Consider the following 20,386-nt stretch of genomic DNA (forward strand, 5'->3'; position numbering starts at 1 on the left):
AATAAACAGACAAAATCCTAGACATCTCCTAATTAGGCCCTTTGGGGTTTCTTTTTAATCATCATATGTTATACAAAACATTAGTAAGTATATAGAAGTCAATTTCTTGAACTTAACAGTTTTAGCTGGGATAAAAGAAATTAGATACTAATCTCACATTTTTTAATGTTTCTTAAATGCCCTCCACCAGTCCTTATCTTGTTTTTTCTTTTCCAGTTTTTCCCCCTACAAATCATACTGAAATGAGAGAATGGCCACATAATGCATCAAATTAAGTCTAGAAAATCCTGAAAGTCCATATTTATGTATGACTAGATTTGGAAGATATACTAAGATTCCTGGATGAGTTTTTATTTCCTTTAACAAAGGTGTGGGAACTCTGATGACATGGGGAAATCATTTCTTTCTTCTATCACTCTTAGAAGTGAAAAAAAGAGAGAAAGCTCCATGCAGTTCTTCCAAAATAAAGCAGTAGGTGTCCATCTGTTAGGCTACATTAAGCCAAGAAAAGATTTTCCACTTTCAAAGTAGTTTCTTAGGGGCCTTGGCACTTTCTCCTTGTGAAACATTTACAGGAAACATACATTTACAGAGAAGTAAAGCAGAAACACACAGAAATCCAAATAAAACTCACCACTTCCATCCTCTTTTCCGCAAGATGGTCTACGTTACCCTTTCCATAGAAACTAATGGGAAAGTCTAAGGTTAAACTAAAACACTCATTCTGTGCCAGCTGGAGCTAGAAATGTAGCTTTGTGATAGTAGGAGACAGGCTGAATGGTGCTTGGTTATGACTTACTAAATAGATAGATACCAGAAGGACTTCCCTGGTGGTCCAGTGGTTAAGAATCCAGCTTCCATTGCAGGTGGCACAGATTGGATCCCTGGTCCAGGAACTAAGATCCTGCGTGCTGCAGGGCGTAGCCAAAAAGTAAATAAATAAAAGGAAGTTAAATACATACCAGAGCTGTCCTTCCCATTTATGAACTTCCTAGGTTCATAAGATGAAAAGACCAAAGAACTGTCTTTCCTATGTCTATCATTCAGAGTAATCTAGCATGTTTCTCAAGATTATTCTGCACATCCCTCGCATACAAATCACCAGAGAATTTCGATCAAAAAGATTCTTAGAATCCATTCCATTCATTCATTTACTGATTTAAAAGCTCCGTTTGCCCTCTTCCTCATCGGAAAAAGGGAGCTACTTGCTATCTCCGGAGTTAGTACTACCGATTAGAGATTCCCCAATGGCTCAGACAGTAAAGAATCCGCCTGTAATACAGGAGACGCAAGAGACGCGGATTCGATCCGGACATGTAAGAGATGGGGGTTTGATCCCTGGATTGGGAAGATCCCCTGGAGAAGGGAATGGCTACCCACTCCAGTATTCTCGCCTAGAGAATTCCATAGACAGAGGAGCCTGGAGGACTACAGTCTGGGATCGCAGAGTCGAACACGACTGAGCGACACTAACACACACTACAGATTGGCAGGATTCAGAGACCTGGCATCTGAAGTGACTGGGGGCTCTCCCTAAGGTCCGTTGATTCCTTGTAAATTCTATATTTAATTTGAAGGCAGAGAGAAAGGGATTTCGCGTACTCAAGACCAAATAGCCTCGGGATCCCAGAGATCCTGCAGAGCTACTTAACATCAGGTTTCAAGACGCGTTCAGCTAATAATGTCTCCGGTCGGCCGCCGTCAGCCATCTAGCGATGCAACGCTACGTCCTGTCTGACAGCGGTCACCCGACTGTCAAGATGGCAGCCCCCAGGAGCTGGGCTCTATGGAGCGTGTGCGGCCGTGGGTGGTCGCGGGCAGTGTCGGGCTGCAGGCTCCCCGGGCTTCGTAGCTCCTCGCCCAGGGGCCCCCTGGGTGCACGGCTCTTGTCCCAAGAGAAGGAGGCAACCGAAACGCACTTCGGGTTTGAGACCGTGTCGGAAGAGGAGAAGGGGGGCAAAGGTGAAAGGGGTGAGAGGGTGAATAGGGAGGATCTGACCGTCTACGATCTAGTTTCTTCTGCCCAAACCAAGGGTTGATTTAACGTCCTGTGAACTCCGCTGAGGGGCTTCCCAGGTGGCGCTAGAGATAAAGAATCCACTGGGTCGGGAAGATCCCCTGGAGGAGGGCAGGGCAACCCACTCCAGTATTATTGTCTGGAGAATCCCCGCGGGCAGAGGAGCCTGGCAGGCTACAGTCCGTAGGGTCGCACAGAGTCGGACACGACTGCTTCAAGCCACTTAGCACGCACGCAGGCGCCTCTGATGCATTAACTTGTGCAGTCCTGACCTCCAAGGAGTACCCTTAGTCTGTCTCTGCCAGACTTACAGCCTCCTCTTTTCAAGTAATTATCACAGAACCCTATCAGTTGAGCATTTATGATGTGCCAGGCAGTGTGCAGACATTATTTACAATTCTCATTTCAATTTCCTGATGGGGAGTATTGTTATTCTATCTTACACATGAGGAAATAGACTTAAAGGTTAAGCAAAACCTTGCCCAGTTTAACATAGTAAGTGGTGGCACTAGTATTCCAACCCAGTTCGGTCTGACTACTGAGTTCATATTGATAATCTCTTGCTAAAGCGATAGGCCATCTTTTATAGAAAGAAAGAAGAAAACTATTTTCTATTAATATGTACCTCAGCTTCCAAATTTGCCAGGTAGGGAAGATAGTAATTTCTTTCATAGAGTTCTTGTGAAGATTACATTACTTCATACACTAAAGAATTTTGAATAATGCCTGGCACTTCCTAATTGCTCAGTAAATGTTAGATATTGTTCTGCACTTTCTTTGTGTTCACCATAAGACTTGAGAAAGGAAAAGACCTGTTTTAAAATTCCAGCTGTACCATTTGTAATGAGAAAGGTATTATGCTCACATTACAGATAGATAAGGTGAGGCTCTGAGAGGTTCCTTAACTTGGCCTGTAGTCACCCAGGAAATAAGAAAAAGAGCCTACAGTTGAATTTTTTATCCTCTTATAGGCTAGTATATTGTATTACCTTTCAGCGCAACCTTACAAAATACATAGCTCTACTATAACTCTTTGAATATCAAATGTAAATTAACACATTTCATTGTGAATCCCCAGAAAGTTAAGACTCGTTCATAACTGTGTTCTCAGCATCTGATGCACATTAGGAGCGTGATAACTGGTTGTGGGGTGAAATAAGTGGAGCCAGGTAAAATGATAGTAAACTTCATAAGTTCATCTTCCCAGAGTTCCTGTGGCTGCAATTCCAAAATGAGTGGGGTGGCAGTATTGACATCCCCATGGTAATGTTTCTCCTATGATTCCATTGACATTCTGTTCAAATTTCACCTCCAAGGTTACCCTTTTCATTATTTTGTTGCACTTTCATTTTTGTAGTCCAGTTTCCTCTTTCAGTTATCTAGTTTTGTAAAATGCCACAGAGATTCACAACTGAGATCAGAAGGTAACACAGCTACATGCTTTGCTGTCTGCATGTGAATAAGGGATGTATAGTGACCAACCCCCTACAAACTGTGAGAGAAGTGACATAATTGGTTTCCGATCATGATGCATCTCTCTTATTTATGCATGATTTGTGGACTGAAGGACTACTAGCAAGATTTGTACTTTCTGCAATTAATCACAGTTAATATATCATTGTATTTGAATGATGTTGCTAAAGGACTGGTGTTACTGAACTATTCCACAATAACTGAAGTTCTTGCATATTAGAACCACATAAAGTAAGAAGGGCTTATACTCAGTGGGTTGAGCCTGAGTGTCCCTCTAAATATCCCAGATGTTCAAAAGCAAAGAGCAAGCTTACAGGATCCCAGGGTTGAGAATAGATGTTCAAGATTGAGTGAAAGGAGGAGGGCTCTATCGTCTGCTGATTCAGCAGAGGACAGTAATGTTGTGGGTCTTAGCAGCACATTTTATCTAAGGAACTCAACATACCTCCCCTTCTTTACCTGACTCAGTCCTTTTGGCAGGTAGGTAGGAGGCTGGCACTGATATTGTTATCTCATGAACAGAAATGGAGATGCAAAGGAGTTAAATGTAGCCTGAGCTTTGAAGCATCTTAGATAGTAAATTCCTTAACTCCTCAGCCAGTCCACATCCCACATTCTTCCTTGGTCCTGTGGAGAGTCACAAGGACCCTCTACAATTCAACGTGGCCCTGACTCACATCCTACCATTCATCTGCCCACCAAGTTGAACCTGAGGTTTTTCTCAGTGACACAGGCAGAGATGAGCTGAGGTCTTCCCATCCATTTTTCATGTATTTCTAATGGATTTTGTTGTCTTTTATTATGATACTGTTAGAAAAATTCCAATCCCCCCACCCTTTCCTCTAAGAAATGGAAACTGGGGAACTCCCCGGCGGTCCAGTGGTTAGGACTCGGCTTGGGTCTGATCCTTGGTTAGGGAACTAAGATCCCGCAAGCCATGCAGCGTGGCCAAAAAAGAATGTGATTTACTACTAAGTATGTGCATGGCATTATTGCAAGGTAATGGTCCTATGTGAAGCTAAGATAACAGAAAAGAGGTTGACTTATTTCTTCCTTGAAGCAATTTAAGCCTTTTTAAATTCTTTATTTATTTGGCTACACTGGGTCTTAGTTGCGGCAGGCAGGATCTTCCGTCTTCCTTGTGGTATGCAAACTCTTACTTGTGGCATGTTGGATGTAGTTCCCCAATCAGGGATCAAACAGGGGTGCCCTGCATTGGGAGTGTGGAGTCCTAGCCACTAGACCACCAGGGAAGTCCCTAGTTAAGCCTTTTTTTAAAAGCGGTAACGTGCAGATTTGGGCATCAAGCATTATGACTTGGCTCCACCTTGCAGACAGTTAATTTTATGGGGGGAGCGGGGAACTTTCTTACATTTAGGACTTTTCCAGGTTAATATTATTAGTAGCCCAGTCATGCTGTATTTGTCTCATGTCAAGTCTATCAGGTGTTTGAAAGTGTGGCCAAGAAGTATGATGTGATGAATGATATGATGAGTCTTGGTATCCATCGTGTTTGGAAGGATTTGCTGCTCTGGAAGATGCGCCCATTTCCTGGGACCCAGTTGCTGGATGTTGCTGGAGGCACAGGTAATGTCCAGTTTGGTCTCCGTGGGTAACATTGAGCTCCTTTTATAAAAACTAGTTTCTCTTGTTGTAATGAGCTAGCTCACCTTCCATTAGGCTGAACATGGTGATTGAAAATCAATACACTTCTCAGAAAAATTTACTCTTTTCTTTTTTCGGTTTTATTTATTTAGGCTGTGCTGGGTCTTCACTGAAGCTCAGGCTTTTCTTTAATTGTACCGAGCAGGGGCTACTCTCTAGTTGTGGGCATGGACTTCTCACTGTGGTGGCTTCTCTTGTTGCAGAGCACAGGCTCTAGGGTGCACAGACTTTAGTAGCTGCAGCACGTGGGCTCAGCAGTTGCAGCTCCCTGGCTCTACAGCATGGGCTCAGTAGTTGTGGCTTAGTTGCTCCACAGCATGTGGGATCTTCCAGGATCAGGAAGTGAATTCTTGTCTGCTGCATTGGCAGGTGAATTCTTTACCACTAAGCCACCAGGGAAGCCCTACTGAATGCCAATCAGAAACACAGAATATCAGCTTTGTGCCTATTATTTTTCTAAAATTCAGAGGATTACAAAGTAAACTCACGAATTGTTTTCCTCCAGTGTCCTTTCCCCATCTAAACAACTATTTTTACTTTCTGTTTAACCTTTAGCCCACTTGCCCTCTTTCTTTGCTGAGGAGGGGAGGGGCTTTTATCGTATAAGCTTTCAAGGCAGCCTTTTCTGCCTAATCTACTATCATATCAGATATCAAAAGCTCTTCTATTGAAAAAAAAACACCTCTTTTATTTATGCATGGTCCTTTGTTTCTTGGTGCAGACTAGTCATTTGGAGAGAAAAATGTCATATAATGTAATAATGTAATAATCTATACTAATAGAATAATGTATAATAATAAATTGCAATAGAATAATGTTCACGATTATGTTTGGCTTTGTTAGTGTGGTCCTCTCCCCAAAAGGAAGCAGAGAGGGCAGTGAGGTAGAGGACAGTTTAGCAAAATCTATCCAAATCTAAAATGCTTTTTAGTCTAGGATCCCATAATTCCAATTCGAGACATTTCATCTGAAAAAAAAAACCTTGCGCAGAGATAGAGCCACAGAAAAGGTTCAGTCAGAGCTGCCGCCATCTCCAGTGCACCCAGCCAGTAACGTTACCACATGCCAGCAACTGCCCATTTAGAAAATGCAATGAAAAAGTAAGCTCATATATTTAAAGAGACATTTAAAACATAGAGCTACAAATATGCTCACTGCATAATTTTTAGTAATAGTGAAAAGTTGGAAGTAACCTATTTCTACCTCAATGAAGAAATGACTTTAAGATACATCAATACTATAAAATATTAACATTAGGTAGCTATTTAAAAGAATGAGAAAAGCCTATAAATACTGGTGGAACAGTATCAAGGACATATTAAGTGGGAAGAAAAAGAAAAGTTATATACAATGGATATAATATAACCCTCATTTGTGTTTAAGTTGTTTCATGTGAGTACATATAACTATATATAAATTTATAGGAAAGTGACTGGAGAATACCTAATTGGATGGAGAAAATGGAAAAACCTAAGGCTATATTTCTTACAAACAGGGTAAGAAGAAAACAAAGACAAGGAAATAACATTATAAAAAGGGAAATATGATCCTGAAAGCACTGGCTTTGCCTAAACAGTATTTACGACATGGTCACAATAATGTAAACACTTGATTTTCTGCTTGTAAACTCAAACCATCAACAAAGCACAGAAAACTTAGAGCTATAGAACAAATACAATGTTTTCAGGCTTGACAGAACACACACATATGAGCAAATATATATATGATGGAAGGTTGAAAGGAGTCAAGAGATACTATCTATAGTTGATGGAATAATAAAATAAGGGGGAGGGATAAACTTGGAATGGGATTAACAGATATATACTACTACATATAAAATCAGCAACAAGGACCTACTATATAGCACAAGGAACTATACTCAATATCTTGTAATAAACCATAATGGAAAAGACTCTGAAAAAGAAAATATATGTGTAACTGAGTCACCTTGCTATATACCTGAAACATTGTAAATCAACTGTACTTCTAATTAAAAAATAAAAATTAAAAAAAGAAAGAAAATATAGATTAGTTTATTACTCTAGGTTACAAAGGTATCTGTGAGGAACTATTAAAAGTGATATAAATATATTGGGAGGACAGAGGCAAGCAGAGATGGCGGCAGGATAGCTTTATAAATTTTGTGAGTAAAGAAATAGCTGTAACCAACAGAAGAAACCGCTAAAGGGATTGGGAAAGATGGTCTGTGGGGAACTGAACTGGTTATGGGAAGTGATGGGGCAGTGAGTTGTTGTTGCTTGTGAGTGTACCTTCATGTTACCGTCACAAAAATTATTAGAAAAAGACTAGGAAGCAGTACACTAAGCTCTTAACACTTGTTATGTCTACAGAGCATGGACAGAGATGGCAACTTTCATGTTTTATTCTATGTATTTAAGTATTGAATCTTTTAGAGTAAGAATGTGTCCATGTATTACATATGCAATTTTTAAAGGTTTTTTATTTAAAGAATCTTGGCAGTTAAAAAATTGCTGTTAAAAAAAAAAGTAACTATTGAAATGAGTACAACCTTCAGTTTTCATACACTCCTCAACCCCTGTACCTTTGTTGCTCCTTTTGGGTTTAAGAAATGCTGCAGTTGTGTTTGTGTTTGATCTTTCCTCCTGTTGGCTTCCCACAGGTGACATTGCATTCCGGTTCCTTAATTATGTTCAGGCGCAGAATCAGAGAAAGCAGAAGAGGCAGTTAAGGGCCCAACAAAATTTATCCTGGGAAGAAATTGCCAGAAAGTACCAGAATAAAGAGGATTCCTTGGGCGGTTCTCGTGTCATGGTCTGTGACATCAACAAGGAGATGCTAAAGATTGGAAAACAGAAAGCCCATGCTCAAGGATACAAAGCTGGTAAGTCCTGCAGAAAGTGGACCTGGAGGAGATGTTTATAAGATGGAATGTGTACAATGCTGAAGTGCTTTCTTTTCCAGATTTCAAAAACTTATAGATACATAGGAGTGGAAGATAATTTGTGTGGCCGAGCCCAGCATGTGTACTATTACATATGTTATTTCAGCAACCAGTTATCAGCCTCAAGTGACAGGGGAGACAACCCAGACCAAAAGAGGTTAAGTATCTTGTTCAAGTCACGCAGTTTAAATGGCAGATCCGAAATGGGGACTGACTCTTTGGGTCTCAGCTCTTGCACCCTGAGACAGAAGTTTGGCTTTCAATTCCCAGCAGCTCTCCAATGATCCCAATGCCCTGTTCTTGAGCCATTTCATCCCCCTCCCAAAACTAAGCTCTGCCTCAGCTTTCCAACCTGGCAGCACCCAGCCAGTGACTGAGGACCATGGGGCTCCCAAGCCTGACCATATGCCACGGGGGGCTCTTTTCACAGGTAGTTGTTCCAGAGCCCCCTGCTGGGTCAGCTAGGCCTTTCTCAGATCTGCATCAAGGTCTCATGGCTCTTCCCACACATCCTGGCTTCCTCTTCTTTTTATTTTTTTCCAGGTGTCTCCCCTCACCCCCCAACCAACCCCCCCCAAAAAAAGAAAATTTTGCGCCTCAGAGGGCACAACTGATTCAGTTGAAGAATCACCCATAAATGGTACTCTTCAAACTTCCCTCACACAGTCCACTCTACAGCCAAGGGGAAAGTGACTGGGTATCTCCAGGCAGCTGCTGCAGCTCCCAAATGGACAGTTTCTGCTCTAGCTTAAAGATACACATTTTACATTTGGCTTTCTGTTTTAATATTTTGAAATACTTTTGCCCCCAGTATTTTGCCCCAATAGACGTACTGATCTGGCAGCTGCAGCACATATACCCAGCTTTTCAGAGCCACTGTAGTGCCCTCTTCCACAATGGCCGAGCACTGCAGGCAGCCCCCGTGAGAGGCAGTGGTACCCAACAAAGAACCCAAGTCCCTTGGGTCAACATCAGCACTTTTCTCCTCCCCCACCACCTCCCCACCACGAGTGTCTATGGTTATTTTAGCTCAATTCTTCCTCCTCCTACTTCCACCCCCAGAACGAGCTGCCTAGACGAACTGCAGCCCATTTGGCCCCCCAGATGAAGGGCTCTTTTGTTAACCATTAACACTGATCAGAAGGCCGACAGTCACTAGTGTTTCTAGACAAAGGCACTGTGTTCTTACTCCTACTGAGAAACGTGTTTCCCTTCTCTCTGGTGCTCAGCCATGAAGAGTGGAGAACAAAGATGGGAATGATGGGTAACGTTCCACTTCTGGAATCATCTCTGCTATAGCATAGCTTGCCCTTCAGGCTCTCCTAACAGCCAAGACAGATTCACCTGTGTAGGAATCATTATGTGCTGCAGAGTTTGGTTTTATTTTTCCTCCTTGCTTTGAAAGTGAAATGAAAGTCACTCAGTCATGTTCAACTCTTTGCGACCCCATGGAGTCCTTGGAATTCTCCAGGCCAGAATACTGGAGTGGGTAGCCTTTCCCTTCTCCAGGGGATCTTCCCAACCCAGGAACTGAACCAGGGTCTCCTTCATTGCAGGCAGATTCTTTACCAGCTGAGTTACCAAGTACCAGTCTCCAATAATAATGCCTTTGCAACACATATCATGCCAAAATAAAGTTGAAACTAAGTAGAAGGATCCTAGAAATGATTTAATAATTATAAAAGTTAATATATAAAGGCATTTTTTGTGTGTAGCACTATTATGTATTTTATTTACATGTAGCACTTCCTCCCAAAGTACAAGCTTGGAGGGCAGAAACCTTAAAAAGGTTTGATGGGTTATAAAAGTGATATATTTGGGAAAATTTGGTATGTTAGAAATCAAACATTTGAAAAAGTGTGAAGAAGTAAATATTAACCATAGTTCCAGCATCCAGAGATGACCCTCAGTATTTTAGTATATTTCCTTCCTGCTGCTGCTGCTGCTGCTAAGTCGCTTCAGTCGTGTCCAACTCTGTGCGATCCCATAGATGGCAGCCCACCAGGTTCCTCCGTCCCTGGGATTCTCCAGGCAAGAACACTGGAGTGGATTGCCATTGCCTTCTCTGATTTCCTCCCGAGCTTTTTCCTAATCACTTCCTTTTTATAATATTGACAACATCTTGGAGGTACAATTTAGTATCCTGCTTTAATTCAGCATTGTATCATGAGATTTTTCTATGTTATTAAAAATTTCTGGGGATGTCCCTGGTGGTCCAGGGTTAAGACATTGCCTTTCAATGCAGGAGGTGGGAGTTCGGTCCTTGGTCAGGGAGCCAAGATCCCTCATGCCCCTCACAGTCAAAAAAAACAAAGCATAAAACAGAAGCAATATTGTAACCAAATTTAATAAAGACTTTAAAAACAGTCCACATCAAAAAAAAAGTCTTAAAAAGAAAAATTTCTGAGAATTCCAATGGTCCAGTGGTTAGGACTCTGCATTCTCACTGCAGAGGGCCTGTAGAAGATTATGTAAAGTGATTACATAGACCTCGTCATCGTGGGCTTAGTAAGCAGTAGCTTTGATGATAATGTCTAGGTTAAAGGGTATGCTCATTGCCGAGACTCTTGTTAAATACTGTTAGTGTGCTTCCCAGGAAGATTATTTCCATTTACCTTCCTCTATGAAGCCTCCCTTCTGAATCATACTTCGTGTCTGATTCACTGCAGGTCGAATAATATTGAAGCTGAACCCTGATAGGGAGCTCCCTTGGGTGTTTTCTGAATTCATGACCAGACTTGGGGTCTGCTTCTCTGTGAGTCCAATAGAACCAATATAACCATGCTAAATTAAGTACTTAGAATAAATTCTAATGACTATCTGAAGTAGGTACTACTATTGACTCCACTTTACACATGAGGAAACTGAGGCAACGTAGTTTATCCAAGATTATATAGCTAGGGGCTTCCCTGGTGGCTCAGTGGTCAAGAATCTGCCTATCAGTGCAGAAGACAAGGGTTTGATCCTTGGTACGGGAAGATCCCACATGCCATGAAGCAGCTAAGCCCATGCACCACGACTACTGAGCCTGTGCTCTAAAGCCCGAGAGCTGCAGCCACTGAAACCACGTACTGCAACTACCGAAGGCCGGGAGCCTAGAGTTTGTGCTCCACAACAAGAGAAGCCACCACAATGAGATGCCCATGCACCACAATAGAGAGTAGCCCCTGCTCTCTGAAACTAGAGAAAAGCCCACACAGCAACAAAGCCCCAGCACAGCCAAAAATAAAAAATAACTCTATTCAAAAACTTGTATTATTTAAAAAAAAAGGTTATATAGCTACTAACTGGGGAAGCTGGCATTAGAACCCAGGCAACACCAGGACCTGGGCTCTTAACCACAGTGCTTTACCCCTAATTGGATAATTGCTTAAGGGTAAGGCATAACTAAGTAACCAGTGCCTACTCTGAGAACCTTAGGGGAAACTTCTCTCTAAACTCCAAGGACAGCAGAAACTTCAAGTTCTCAGGACTGAAGGACATCCTGAAGACAGTGGCCAGGAATCCACTGGAGAAGGCAGGTGTGTTTTCTGACACCGCTTCAGATACCACACATGTGATGTTCCCCCAGCACCATACAGTTCTCCAGTTCTCCAGCGCCAGCCAGCTGTCCGACAATTCAATTCAGTTCTAACACTAGTTACCAGAGTTAGCGTCAGATTCCACAGGTTTAAGGGCTTATTGCCACAAGACTGCCCCCACTTCACAAGACAGCCACAAACAGGGTGTCCAGGGTACCCACACTTCTGTCGAGCTGACTACAAATTCAGGGGTTCCCACAACCCCCTTCTCAAGCTTGATAGTTCCCTGGGTGCAGAGGAGACAGCAGCCCATGCTGAGGCCAGAACTGCTTTTCTCTTTCAGGACTTGCATGGATATTGGGAGATGCAGAAGAACTGCCCTTCAACGATGACAAGTTTGATGTTTACACCATTGCCTTTGGGATCCGGAATGTCACACACATTGATCAGGTAACCAATGGCCGCATCTGCTGGCATGACCCAGGATATTAGCTCTCTGGGGGTGGCCCCACAGTGAATGAGGAAAGGGAGAGATTCTTCTCTGGGCCCAGCTCCTGAGTTGAATGTTTCAGGCTGAGTGGTCTTAATCCTTTAAGTTGCCAATTTTCCTGCTCACAAAATTGAAAAAACCAAAACCACAGAGCAGATCCCCATAGAAGCCTTTGTTGCTTGAGTCTGAGTTGGTGTTCACATCTTCGAGCCTGTCAGTCTCGCTCTCTCATGTCATCTGCTTCCTCTCTCTCCGTGACGCCTCCTGACTCAGAGTTTGCAGATCAGAGCAATTCCCAAGGCTGACACAGGAAAAGGCATTCAGCCCCTATTTTGGCAGAAGGTGTCTAGGTTCACGGATCCTCTGTTGGAAGAAGGGAATGTTCAGCCTTTAATTTGATGCAGCTCTTCTTTTATTTCTACTTGAACATTCTGTCCAAACATTTGAAGATGACAGGCAAGGCCCCCAGTTTCATTTCTGTAACGTGGACTCCAGTTGCCTGGTTGCCTGCTTTGGGTGGGAAGTCGTTTATGGTGTACTTCAATTTCATTTTTTTCCTGTGCCTATAGCCAGTTTATTAAAAAAAAAATAAATTTTAATAAATTCAAAGCTCAAACAGCACAAAAGCTCAAGCAGCACTAAAAAATCTGCATCCTTGTGTGCTAACCAGTCAGTGCCTCCTCCCGCCGTGGTCACCAATTTCTGAGTGGCATATCTTTGCAAAGATGTCTTGTGCATATTAAGTGTATTCATTTCCTTTTTTTTAATACAAATATTAGCATATGAAACATTTTTCCCATTGCTTTTTTTCCCCTTAAAAATATACCTGCAAAAAATATATACATATGTATATATCTCCAGACTTGGATTCCATGTCAGCACATAAAGAACTCTGGCTCTTCCTTTTTTAAATAGCTGCATAGATTCCGTTTGTATAAATATTCCCTAATATAACCAGTCTCTCATTGATGCTTAAGATGCTTCTGCTCTTACGCTGTTCAAATTGTGCTGTAATGAATAACCCCACGTCATTTCCACAGTAGAAGCATTTCTGTAAGACAGACTCTTTGAAGGAAAATTGCTGGATCAAAGAGGGATATCCATCGTAATTTTGAGAAGTAATTCAAAAATTGCCCTCACCCAATCTGAGTCAGTTTAGATTACTCCAGGTAACCTCTAGTCATGGGCAGCGGAATGCCTGAAAGATTTAGGAGACTGTTTGTTCTGCTGTTAACAGCTTCCCAGCTGAGATTGAACGTGGGGTCTGTGGGAAGCACTCTTTATAACGCCCACAGAAGCTAGTGCCGCCTCAGCTTTCCAGAGATGAGTGAGGGGTGCTGAGGAGTGTGTCCTATTGTTCTTGTCTTGCTCAGGCACTACAGGAAGCCCATCGGGTCCTGAAACCAGGAGGAAGGTTTCTCTGTCTGGAGTTCAGCCAAGTAAACAATCCCCTCATATCCAGGTTGGTATTGTTAACAGGGCTTGATTTTCACCATCCAGCCAAGGGTTTCCCATCCCCAAATGGATAGAAAATAGCCAGTAGCTTTAAGCATGAACCTCAGAGTCCCTGAGGGACAGTGCCACCTGTGAGGTCAGCCAGTTCTGAATGACAACATCTAGACCAGAAGAGTCTCAAACCAGTAACCAGAGACTCAAGTGGGCCTGCATATGAATTTTGTTTGGCTCATGGTTATTTTAGAAAATTGACTTAGATGTCTATATTTTAAAATTGAGAATTTTACATAAAAATTTGGATTTCCAACTTCACTTGAGAAGTCAGAAATATGGCAACCCTGGTTAAGCCCATATTCCCACATGGCAATAATCAGAGCTGGGTAGTAACTGCCCCTTCCCCACTTTTCTGGACCTTCCTAATTGTGCCTGTCACCACACCCTCAACTGGGTCACTTATTTCAGGTACTTGGTTGACCCCTATAGGCATTTTTGAGTTTATAATCCCAGGCTTAGACCTTCTTGCTTATTAACGGTCAGGTTCTAATCGTAATCTTTTGCCATTTTGTTTAGCCTCTATGATGTATATAGCTTCCAGGTCATTCCTGTCCTGGGAGAAGTCATTGCAGGAGATTGGAAGTCCTACCAATACCTTGTAGAGAGTATCCGACAGTTCCCATCTCAGGTACAAAAAAATCTATAGCTTACAACCCAAGGCCCCACAGTTGAAATCCAGGCAATTTCTGCTGTATCTTTCTTTGTGTTTTAGGAGGAGTTCAAGGAGATGATAGAAGATGCAGGTTTTCAGAAGGTGACTTATGAAAATCTCACATCAGGCATTGTAGCCATTCATTCTGGTTTCAAACTGTAACTCCTTTAAGATTCTGAAACGTGAACCAGTTATATCCGGTCAGAAGTCTGGAGCTGGAGGATAATCCGGTTAGTGTGACCAGCAGCAGAACATCTCCGCTTAAGGCTGTGTACCTTGGACCCATGTTCTGATGTGACCAATCTCAAAGTGAAAGAACCAAGTTCCTGTCACTTGACTGCTTTCCTTAGGGGCTGCTTCAGGCCTTCTCCCAGAGTTATTTGGTCTGTACTTTTTGCTTAACTCCTGTTTTTTCTTGGCTGTGCAGTAGTATGTGGTTAAGGTAAAACCAGCACTAAAACTCAATTTTGAAGTGTATTTGTAGTTTCTCTGCCAGTGCTGCCTTCCAGAGGGATAATGAATCATTTGAATCCAATGATGATTTGAACCAGAAAACTTGCTAGCTATACCCAAGTCCACCTTTCAGCCTACGACTAAGACTGGGGCCAAAAGCCAAGGCCCAAAGTAGAGGGCTAAGGATCATAACTAGAACTGTGCAACTGAAACACTAAATGAGTTTACAATTTTCATGGATTTGTCAGTTTCTTCTTGAGGGAGGTGAAAGAAATACACTTTCTTCATCATTCATTCAGTACTCTTCTACCAAAAGCCACTATTGTGTCCTCAGGGCCTGTCATAAAGAAAACAACTTGACAAATCCTTGTTGAAAGAATAAATGTACCAGCAGACTCCTGCTTTCACATTTAAAAATTTGAGAGCTTGTCAGAATACATTTGAAGAAAGGATCTTATAGCCAAAAAAAAGTTTGGTAACTATTTATCTAGCCAAGCCCCCTCCAGTACTCAGCAGAGCTGGGCAGAGCTCTTGTCTCCTTAATAAAGTCCACTGTTTGAAGTTAAAATCAAACCATAAATATTTTCAGTGTGGATGAAATTTAAGGGTCTTCTTTTTTGCAGGGGTGTAGGGGTGGGAGAAGGGCTGGTAAGAAATTACAGAAATCGACCTGGGAGTTGCTGGCAGTTTAACTGCAGAGACATTGCTATTGTAGTTTTTGAGTCACTAAAGCCATGTCCAACTCTTTGCGACCACGTGGACTGTAGCCCACCAGGCTCCTCTGTCCATGGGATTTCCTAGGCAAGAATACTGGGGTGGGTTGCCATTTCCTTTTCCAAGGAATCTTCCCGACGCAGGGATCGAACCCACATCTCCTGCATTGGCTGGCAGATTCTTTACTGCGGAGCCATCAGGGAGGTCCTTTAGAGACCTCAGTTCAAGGCTATTTGAAATGTCTTCAGATAGGCCACCTCTCGCCCCAGCACATAAGAGGTCATTTATGTACCTTCACTCACAAGATCTTGCCCTGTCATTGAAAAGCTTCCAGATACAACTCTCTATATACAAGTGTCTCAAACAACAGCACCTAAGAACTTTTGATACAATGCTAAACCTTAGAAAAACTTTCAGCTTACGTTTTCAGCCAGTTGAAGTCTTTGAAATTAACAAGGATCAGGCGCTGAAAAATCCTCATAGGTGATCAACCCAGTCCTATCTCAGTGGCAGTGATTCTCGTATCTGAATTAAGAAATAAAAGTTAAAAGCTGTCACTTCCTGGTGATATGGGCCAGGTCAAATTAGAACTTCCACTGTCCAGCTGTTTATGGCCTGAAAGCAGCTTTAGGCTCTTTGCTGGACTACTTCTAAGAAGAGCTAAAATCGAAAAGATTGATGCAACTTTGGAGGCTCAATACCTGTTGAGTTTCAAACAAATATAGCCAGATCACAAAAGTGGAAAAGGAGCTAGAAGAAAGATGAATTACAGGAACCTTTTAGGTCTGTTCACATAAATCCAAACCTCAATCACCCCAATTGCAGCCCCCTGTTCCACAGTACCTCCTTATCCTTTTCCTGCAGAAAGCAGGAAAACTTTTTCCATTTTCATTATCCTAATTTTTTGCTTTCTACCCTGAAACTTTCCCAGTCCTAACATTGTTCAGCTTCATCAAAACTTCTAAAACCCCCAAAGTTCTCATTAAGATGGTCTCCCAAAGATGTTACAGATTTAATACCACTCTTAAGATGGGAGTCATTGATCAGTTCAAATCTATCACTTCCTCTGTATAGCTGTAGCCTGGCTGCAAGGTCTAAAACAAAAGAGCCTTACCTCATGTAAACACTGAAAACAAAGGGAAACTAAAAGCCAGGACTTTCCTTGCAGCTTCCCAAGATGTGAGTTGTTTTAGCCTCGGCATCATTTCCTTTATCTACAAAAGCTGTCTGCTGTACTTGCTTTTATTCAGAGATCTGTCTTCCTAAAACTGATAGCAGGAAAACTTGACTTATACACAGCTTTAATTGGGCCTTTTAATGAAAGCTTCAACTCACATGTGAACACAGCTAGTTAAAGCCCAGCACAGCAGGCTTGTCCGTTTAAACTCCTGCAGACTTGATTAGAATCAATGGAGGGCCGCTGCTCAAAAGCTTTTTCCCTTTAAGACCACCTTTCATCTTTAGAGGATACTTTGGCCAAGGCAGGGGAGGGAAAATGTCTAAAGCCCAACAAATTTCTCATTAGCCCAACTTTCTCACCAGCTTATTTCCCTTTTACAGCCATAGAAAACTTGGAGAGTTCTACTACACATTGATCATCTCTTGAGGCCTAAGGCCCAGAACACTTGAGAGCAGTTATCACAAAAGGAGCACTTAAGGAATGTATTTATCAGGTTAAGAGTAAGAGTTAATCCAGTCGTTTCTCAGCCATGCATTTCTCAACATGCACTTTTGAGTAGTAGTCTTCCATGCACAACAGGAGCAGGATGGGCAAGAATGAAACTCAAGAGTGTTGACTAGGCTAGTCTGTTACATCCCACAGAAACTTCAAGGAATCACCCCCACCAACCTACCCAAGATCAAGTAATAGGCCATCTTCAATAGATTTGAACAAACAGTAACGCACACTTCAACAGATTTATTTCTTCAAAGGAATGGATTTTGAGGAGAAAAAACATGGGGCAGAGAGGTATGGAATAGAAAATAAATACAAATGTAAGCTGTTTTGCTAATTGCTTTATAACCACAAACTAGTACAGAGAATGCCCTGTACAAAACACAATAAAGGTTCAAAGATGGAGGTGTTCCCTTAGGCAAGGCTGAAGACTTCAGTCTCTGGTATTTGGAATTTAGGCTGCAGTCCTTGTTTTTGGATGGATCACTGGGTGTATGGCACAGTCCATGCTTTTAACCAGATTTGAACAGGAGGATGGCCACTTGGCCCAGGTAGAAGTAGATGAAGTGTTTGGTTTCATGTGTCACGTAACTACCGAAGTTCCTCCCCACGATGCAGTGCCAGGTGGGGTTGTACTTCTTGTCAAACTCCTGGGGGGAGGAGGTGGAGAAAAAACACAGAATTTCAGTGCTAAACCTGAGGTCAGAGTTTGCCTCCTAGATAAACAGAGCCTGTAGGAGCAGAAAGGAGGAACTTCGGCATCTGCAAATTCTTAGAATGAAAGAATGTTCCCCAGCTCCAAATCGCCTACATACTGCATTAATGCAAACATACTTGCGGCCTGAGCTAAACTGGGAATGGGGGCTGGGGAGGTAAAAGTCAGAAAGGGCAGCCTCTGAGAATGCTTTGTTATCATAGTAATTACACTTTTTAACTTCTATAATATTCAGGGACAGCAGGTGACATCAGTTCTAGTTTTACCCTCTAGTTTTTATGTCTAAAAGAACTAAGCTATCCTACCGTATGACATGTACCCCCAAATCCAAGAGAATAGCCCAAAACACCGCCATTGTAACTCATTTTAGTATTGCTGAAAACAAAAAGGTTTCCAAAAAGAACAGAGCCTCAGTGAGCAGCTAAACCACTGGAGATCAAAATTTAAAAGGATAAGACACTTGGCACTCCACTGTCCCCGTAAAAAGAATGCTGGAAGCAGAACCTGACAGCCACCTGGGCAAACTTTATCTTTACTGTCAACAGCCCTTCTTCCCACATCTATCCTGATGGTGCCAATCTACCCTACCACCTGGTCCTCAAGGCTAGCAAATTGCACTAACAACTTTTCCCTATTTTCCCCACCCCCAGAGGCTCTAGGAACTAGAATGCCTGTGTTAATTTCATCACTAGATAGCTCTAGGTAGGGGCCAAAGCTAGTCTTTCTCTGAAATCTTTCTCTATAAAAGTATTACGAGTCTCTGGCGAGTTAGGCGAAATTTGGCTACTACTGTATTGTACACAGTGGGAACGTCTTTTAGATTAAGGGCAATACCATTCTTACAGACTAGACAAACGTACTGCTGTTGCTGCTTTTTTCAGAAAAGGTATTTATTTCTGTTCCATCTGAAATCTTTCATCTCATTCTCGACTGGAACCCTCCTACGGCTTAGGCTGCCAGTTTCCTTCCCTTCTAGAAAACACAGCTCGAGAAGTTGGCAGACCTGCCAGCTTTCTACAGACTGCCATTTACCAATCCCCCAACCCAGTCCCTAACCACCACCACCCACCTTCCCTCAACTGCCGACTGACTCCCCACTGGAGGCTGGCAAGATCTCCCTCCGGCCCTGCTGGAAACACCCACGCAGCTCCCCCCTCTCCAACACCCAGATGGATCCTGGGCGCAGCAATCATGCAGAAGGGGGAACCGCTGCTCCTTGATCCTAGAAACCGTTGCTAGGTGGCGCTTTCCCCGTGGAGCTGGGTTAAAAAAAAAAAAAAACTTCGGGCGCCGAGGGGCCGTCTTCAAGAGAAGTGCAAAATTCATTTGCGTCCTTTTCTGGAAACCTCTACACCGCGCCACCTTGCGCGCCCCCAAAGATCCCTGCCAGCGCTCTGGGGACGTGTTATCGAGGGGAAGAAGTTGTGACTCGCCCCAACAGTGCGCAAACTGCCCGAGCCCCCCGCCCGCGCCCCGTCCTCACCTTCTTGATATGGGCCGCAATGTCCTTCTCTATATTATATTTCTCCAGTGCCTGAGTAGCACACTCCACCGAGTCCTGTTGCATCTCCTCCGACATATCGGCATTCTTGATCACGGCCTTTCGGTCACACATGGTTACCTGAGGGGCGAGGCCGAGGCAAAGGATGAGGAGTTGGGAGTATGGGCTGCAGGAGCAGTTTCCCTGGCCCACTCTGCCCGCCCCCCACCCCACTTCTCAGGAAGCGCGGGCCGCGCGAACAGAAGGCGGGAGAAGTCCTTCAGGGGACGAAGCTAGAGAGCGGAGCACCCTGAGTTTCTCACCAAGGAGCAGGGGCTGGCCGACTGCAACGGTCTCCTGGGGGAGGGGCTGGCGAAGCTCTCAACCGCGTAGAGAGGCGGTCGCTACCGAAGCCGTGGCGCATCTAAGGAGCCCCACGCCAGCCGCCGCCGCCTAGTACCTAAGCCCCGCCCTTCTACCGTCGACCCCGCCCCCCGCCGACCGTCCCTATTGGCTTGACGCAGCCCTTAGACCTCTCCCATTGGCCCATAGACTCAATGGTTCCCTCAGGATCTTTCTCCTGCATTTTGTTGCAGACCACAATGCACCGCTCTAGGCGTCGGTTACCCCGGCAATGGGCCGCACGAGGTGAGGCCCAAACATCGCGAAGATGGTGCAGGGGCGGGGTGGCGAGGATGTACCCGGAGCTAGAGAGGTGCAAAGGGAGCTTCCGCCAGGGCCGAGAGAAGTGATTACAAATTTTCGGAGATTGTCCCAGGATGCATTCGCGAATAAAGATAGTCTTTTGAAGTTGGGTATCCTACGTCCCCCCCCGCCTCTCCCCAGGTCAGAAAGAACTACCCTTTCGACTGAGGTAGTCAGTCCCTTCACTAAAGGGTATTTCTTAAGCTGAGAGGGCTTCGTGGGCAAGTGATCAGGTCAGTCTCAGAAAAGAAGCCCTAGGGCTTGGTTTAATCCTCTGCTGTCTCACTGTTGAAATTCTTTTTTATTTTTATTTTTAAACAAGGAACGCCACATTTTTATATTGCATCGGGCCATGCAAATCATGCAGCCGGACCGCCTCTGAAATATAGGGGGG

General features: G+C 43.4%; 2 protein-coding genes across 3 annotated transcripts; one reads left to right on the forward strand and one right to left on the reverse strand.

The window, feature by feature from the left end:
* The first annotated feature begins 1,742 nt into the window (after positions 1-1,742).
* On the forward strand, positions 1,743-14,715 carry COQ5 (coenzyme Q5, methyltransferase). 2 transcript variants are annotated; one of them, XM_081546197.1, is made up of 7 exons: positions 1,743-1,971; positions 4,928-5,077; positions 7,797-8,018; positions 11,943-12,049; positions 13,463-13,551; positions 14,115-14,226; positions 14,311-14,715. In XM_081546197.1, the coding sequence occupies exons 1-7, from the start codon at positions 1,761-1,763 to the stop codon at positions 14,410-14,412; spliced, it is 993 nt and encodes a 330-aa protein (XP_081402323.1). In that variant the 5' UTR covers positions 1,743-1,760; the 3' UTR covers positions 14,413-14,715. The 2 variants fall into 2 exon arrangements, with proteins under 2 accessions (XP_081402323.1, XP_081402322.1); XM_081546196.1 differs by having other exon boundaries at positions 1,743-1,962.
* A 2,605-nt stretch (positions 14,716-17,320) lies between these two features.
* Positions 17,321-19,764, reverse strand: DYNLL1 (dynein light chain LC8-type 1). Its single transcript, XM_081546200.1, has 3 exons — positions 19,611-19,764; positions 19,291-19,428; positions 17,321-17,742 (listed from the first exon to the last, which is right to left on the reverse strand). The coding sequence occupies exons 2-3, from the start codon at positions 19,420-19,422 to the stop codon at positions 17,605-17,607; spliced, it is 270 nt and encodes an 89-aa protein (XP_081402326.1). The 5' UTR covers positions 19,423-19,428; positions 19,611-19,764; the 3' UTR covers positions 17,321-17,604.
* Between the last annotated feature and the right edge of the window lie 622 nt (positions 19,765-20,386).

Source organism: Giraffa tippelskirchi, chromosome 11, assembly GCF_054371585.1.
Source record: "Giraffa tippelskirchi isolate mGirTip1 chromosome 11, T2T-mGirTip1v1.2.pri, whole genome shotgun sequence".
Lineage (NCBI taxonomy): Eukaryota > Metazoa > Chordata > Mammalia > Artiodactyla > Giraffidae > Giraffa > Giraffa tippelskirchi.

Excerpts from the sequence above, each read along its gene's own strand:
- COQ5 (XM_081546197.1), top strand. The coding sequence starts at position 1,761 with ATGGCAGCCCCCAGGAGCTGGGCTCTATGGAGCGTGTGCGGCCGTGGG. Across the intron at positions 12,050-13,462 it reads ATGTCACACACATTGATCAG|GCACTACAGGAAGCCCATCG; the intron begins GTAACCAATGGC and ends TGTCTTGCTCAG. Across the intron at positions 14,227-14,310 it reads TCCGACAGTTCCCATCTCAG|GAGGAGTTCAAGGAGATGAT; the intron begins GTACAAAAAAAT and ends TTTGTGTTTTAG.
- DYNLL1 (XM_081546200.1), bottom strand. The coding sequence starts at position 19,422 with ATGTGTGACCGAAAGGCCGTGATCAAGAATGCCGATATGTCGGAGGAG. Across the intron at positions 17,743-19,290 it reads TTGCGGCCCATATCAAGAAG|GAGTTTGACAAGAAGTACAA; the intron begins GTGAGGACGGGG and ends TCCTCCCCCCAG.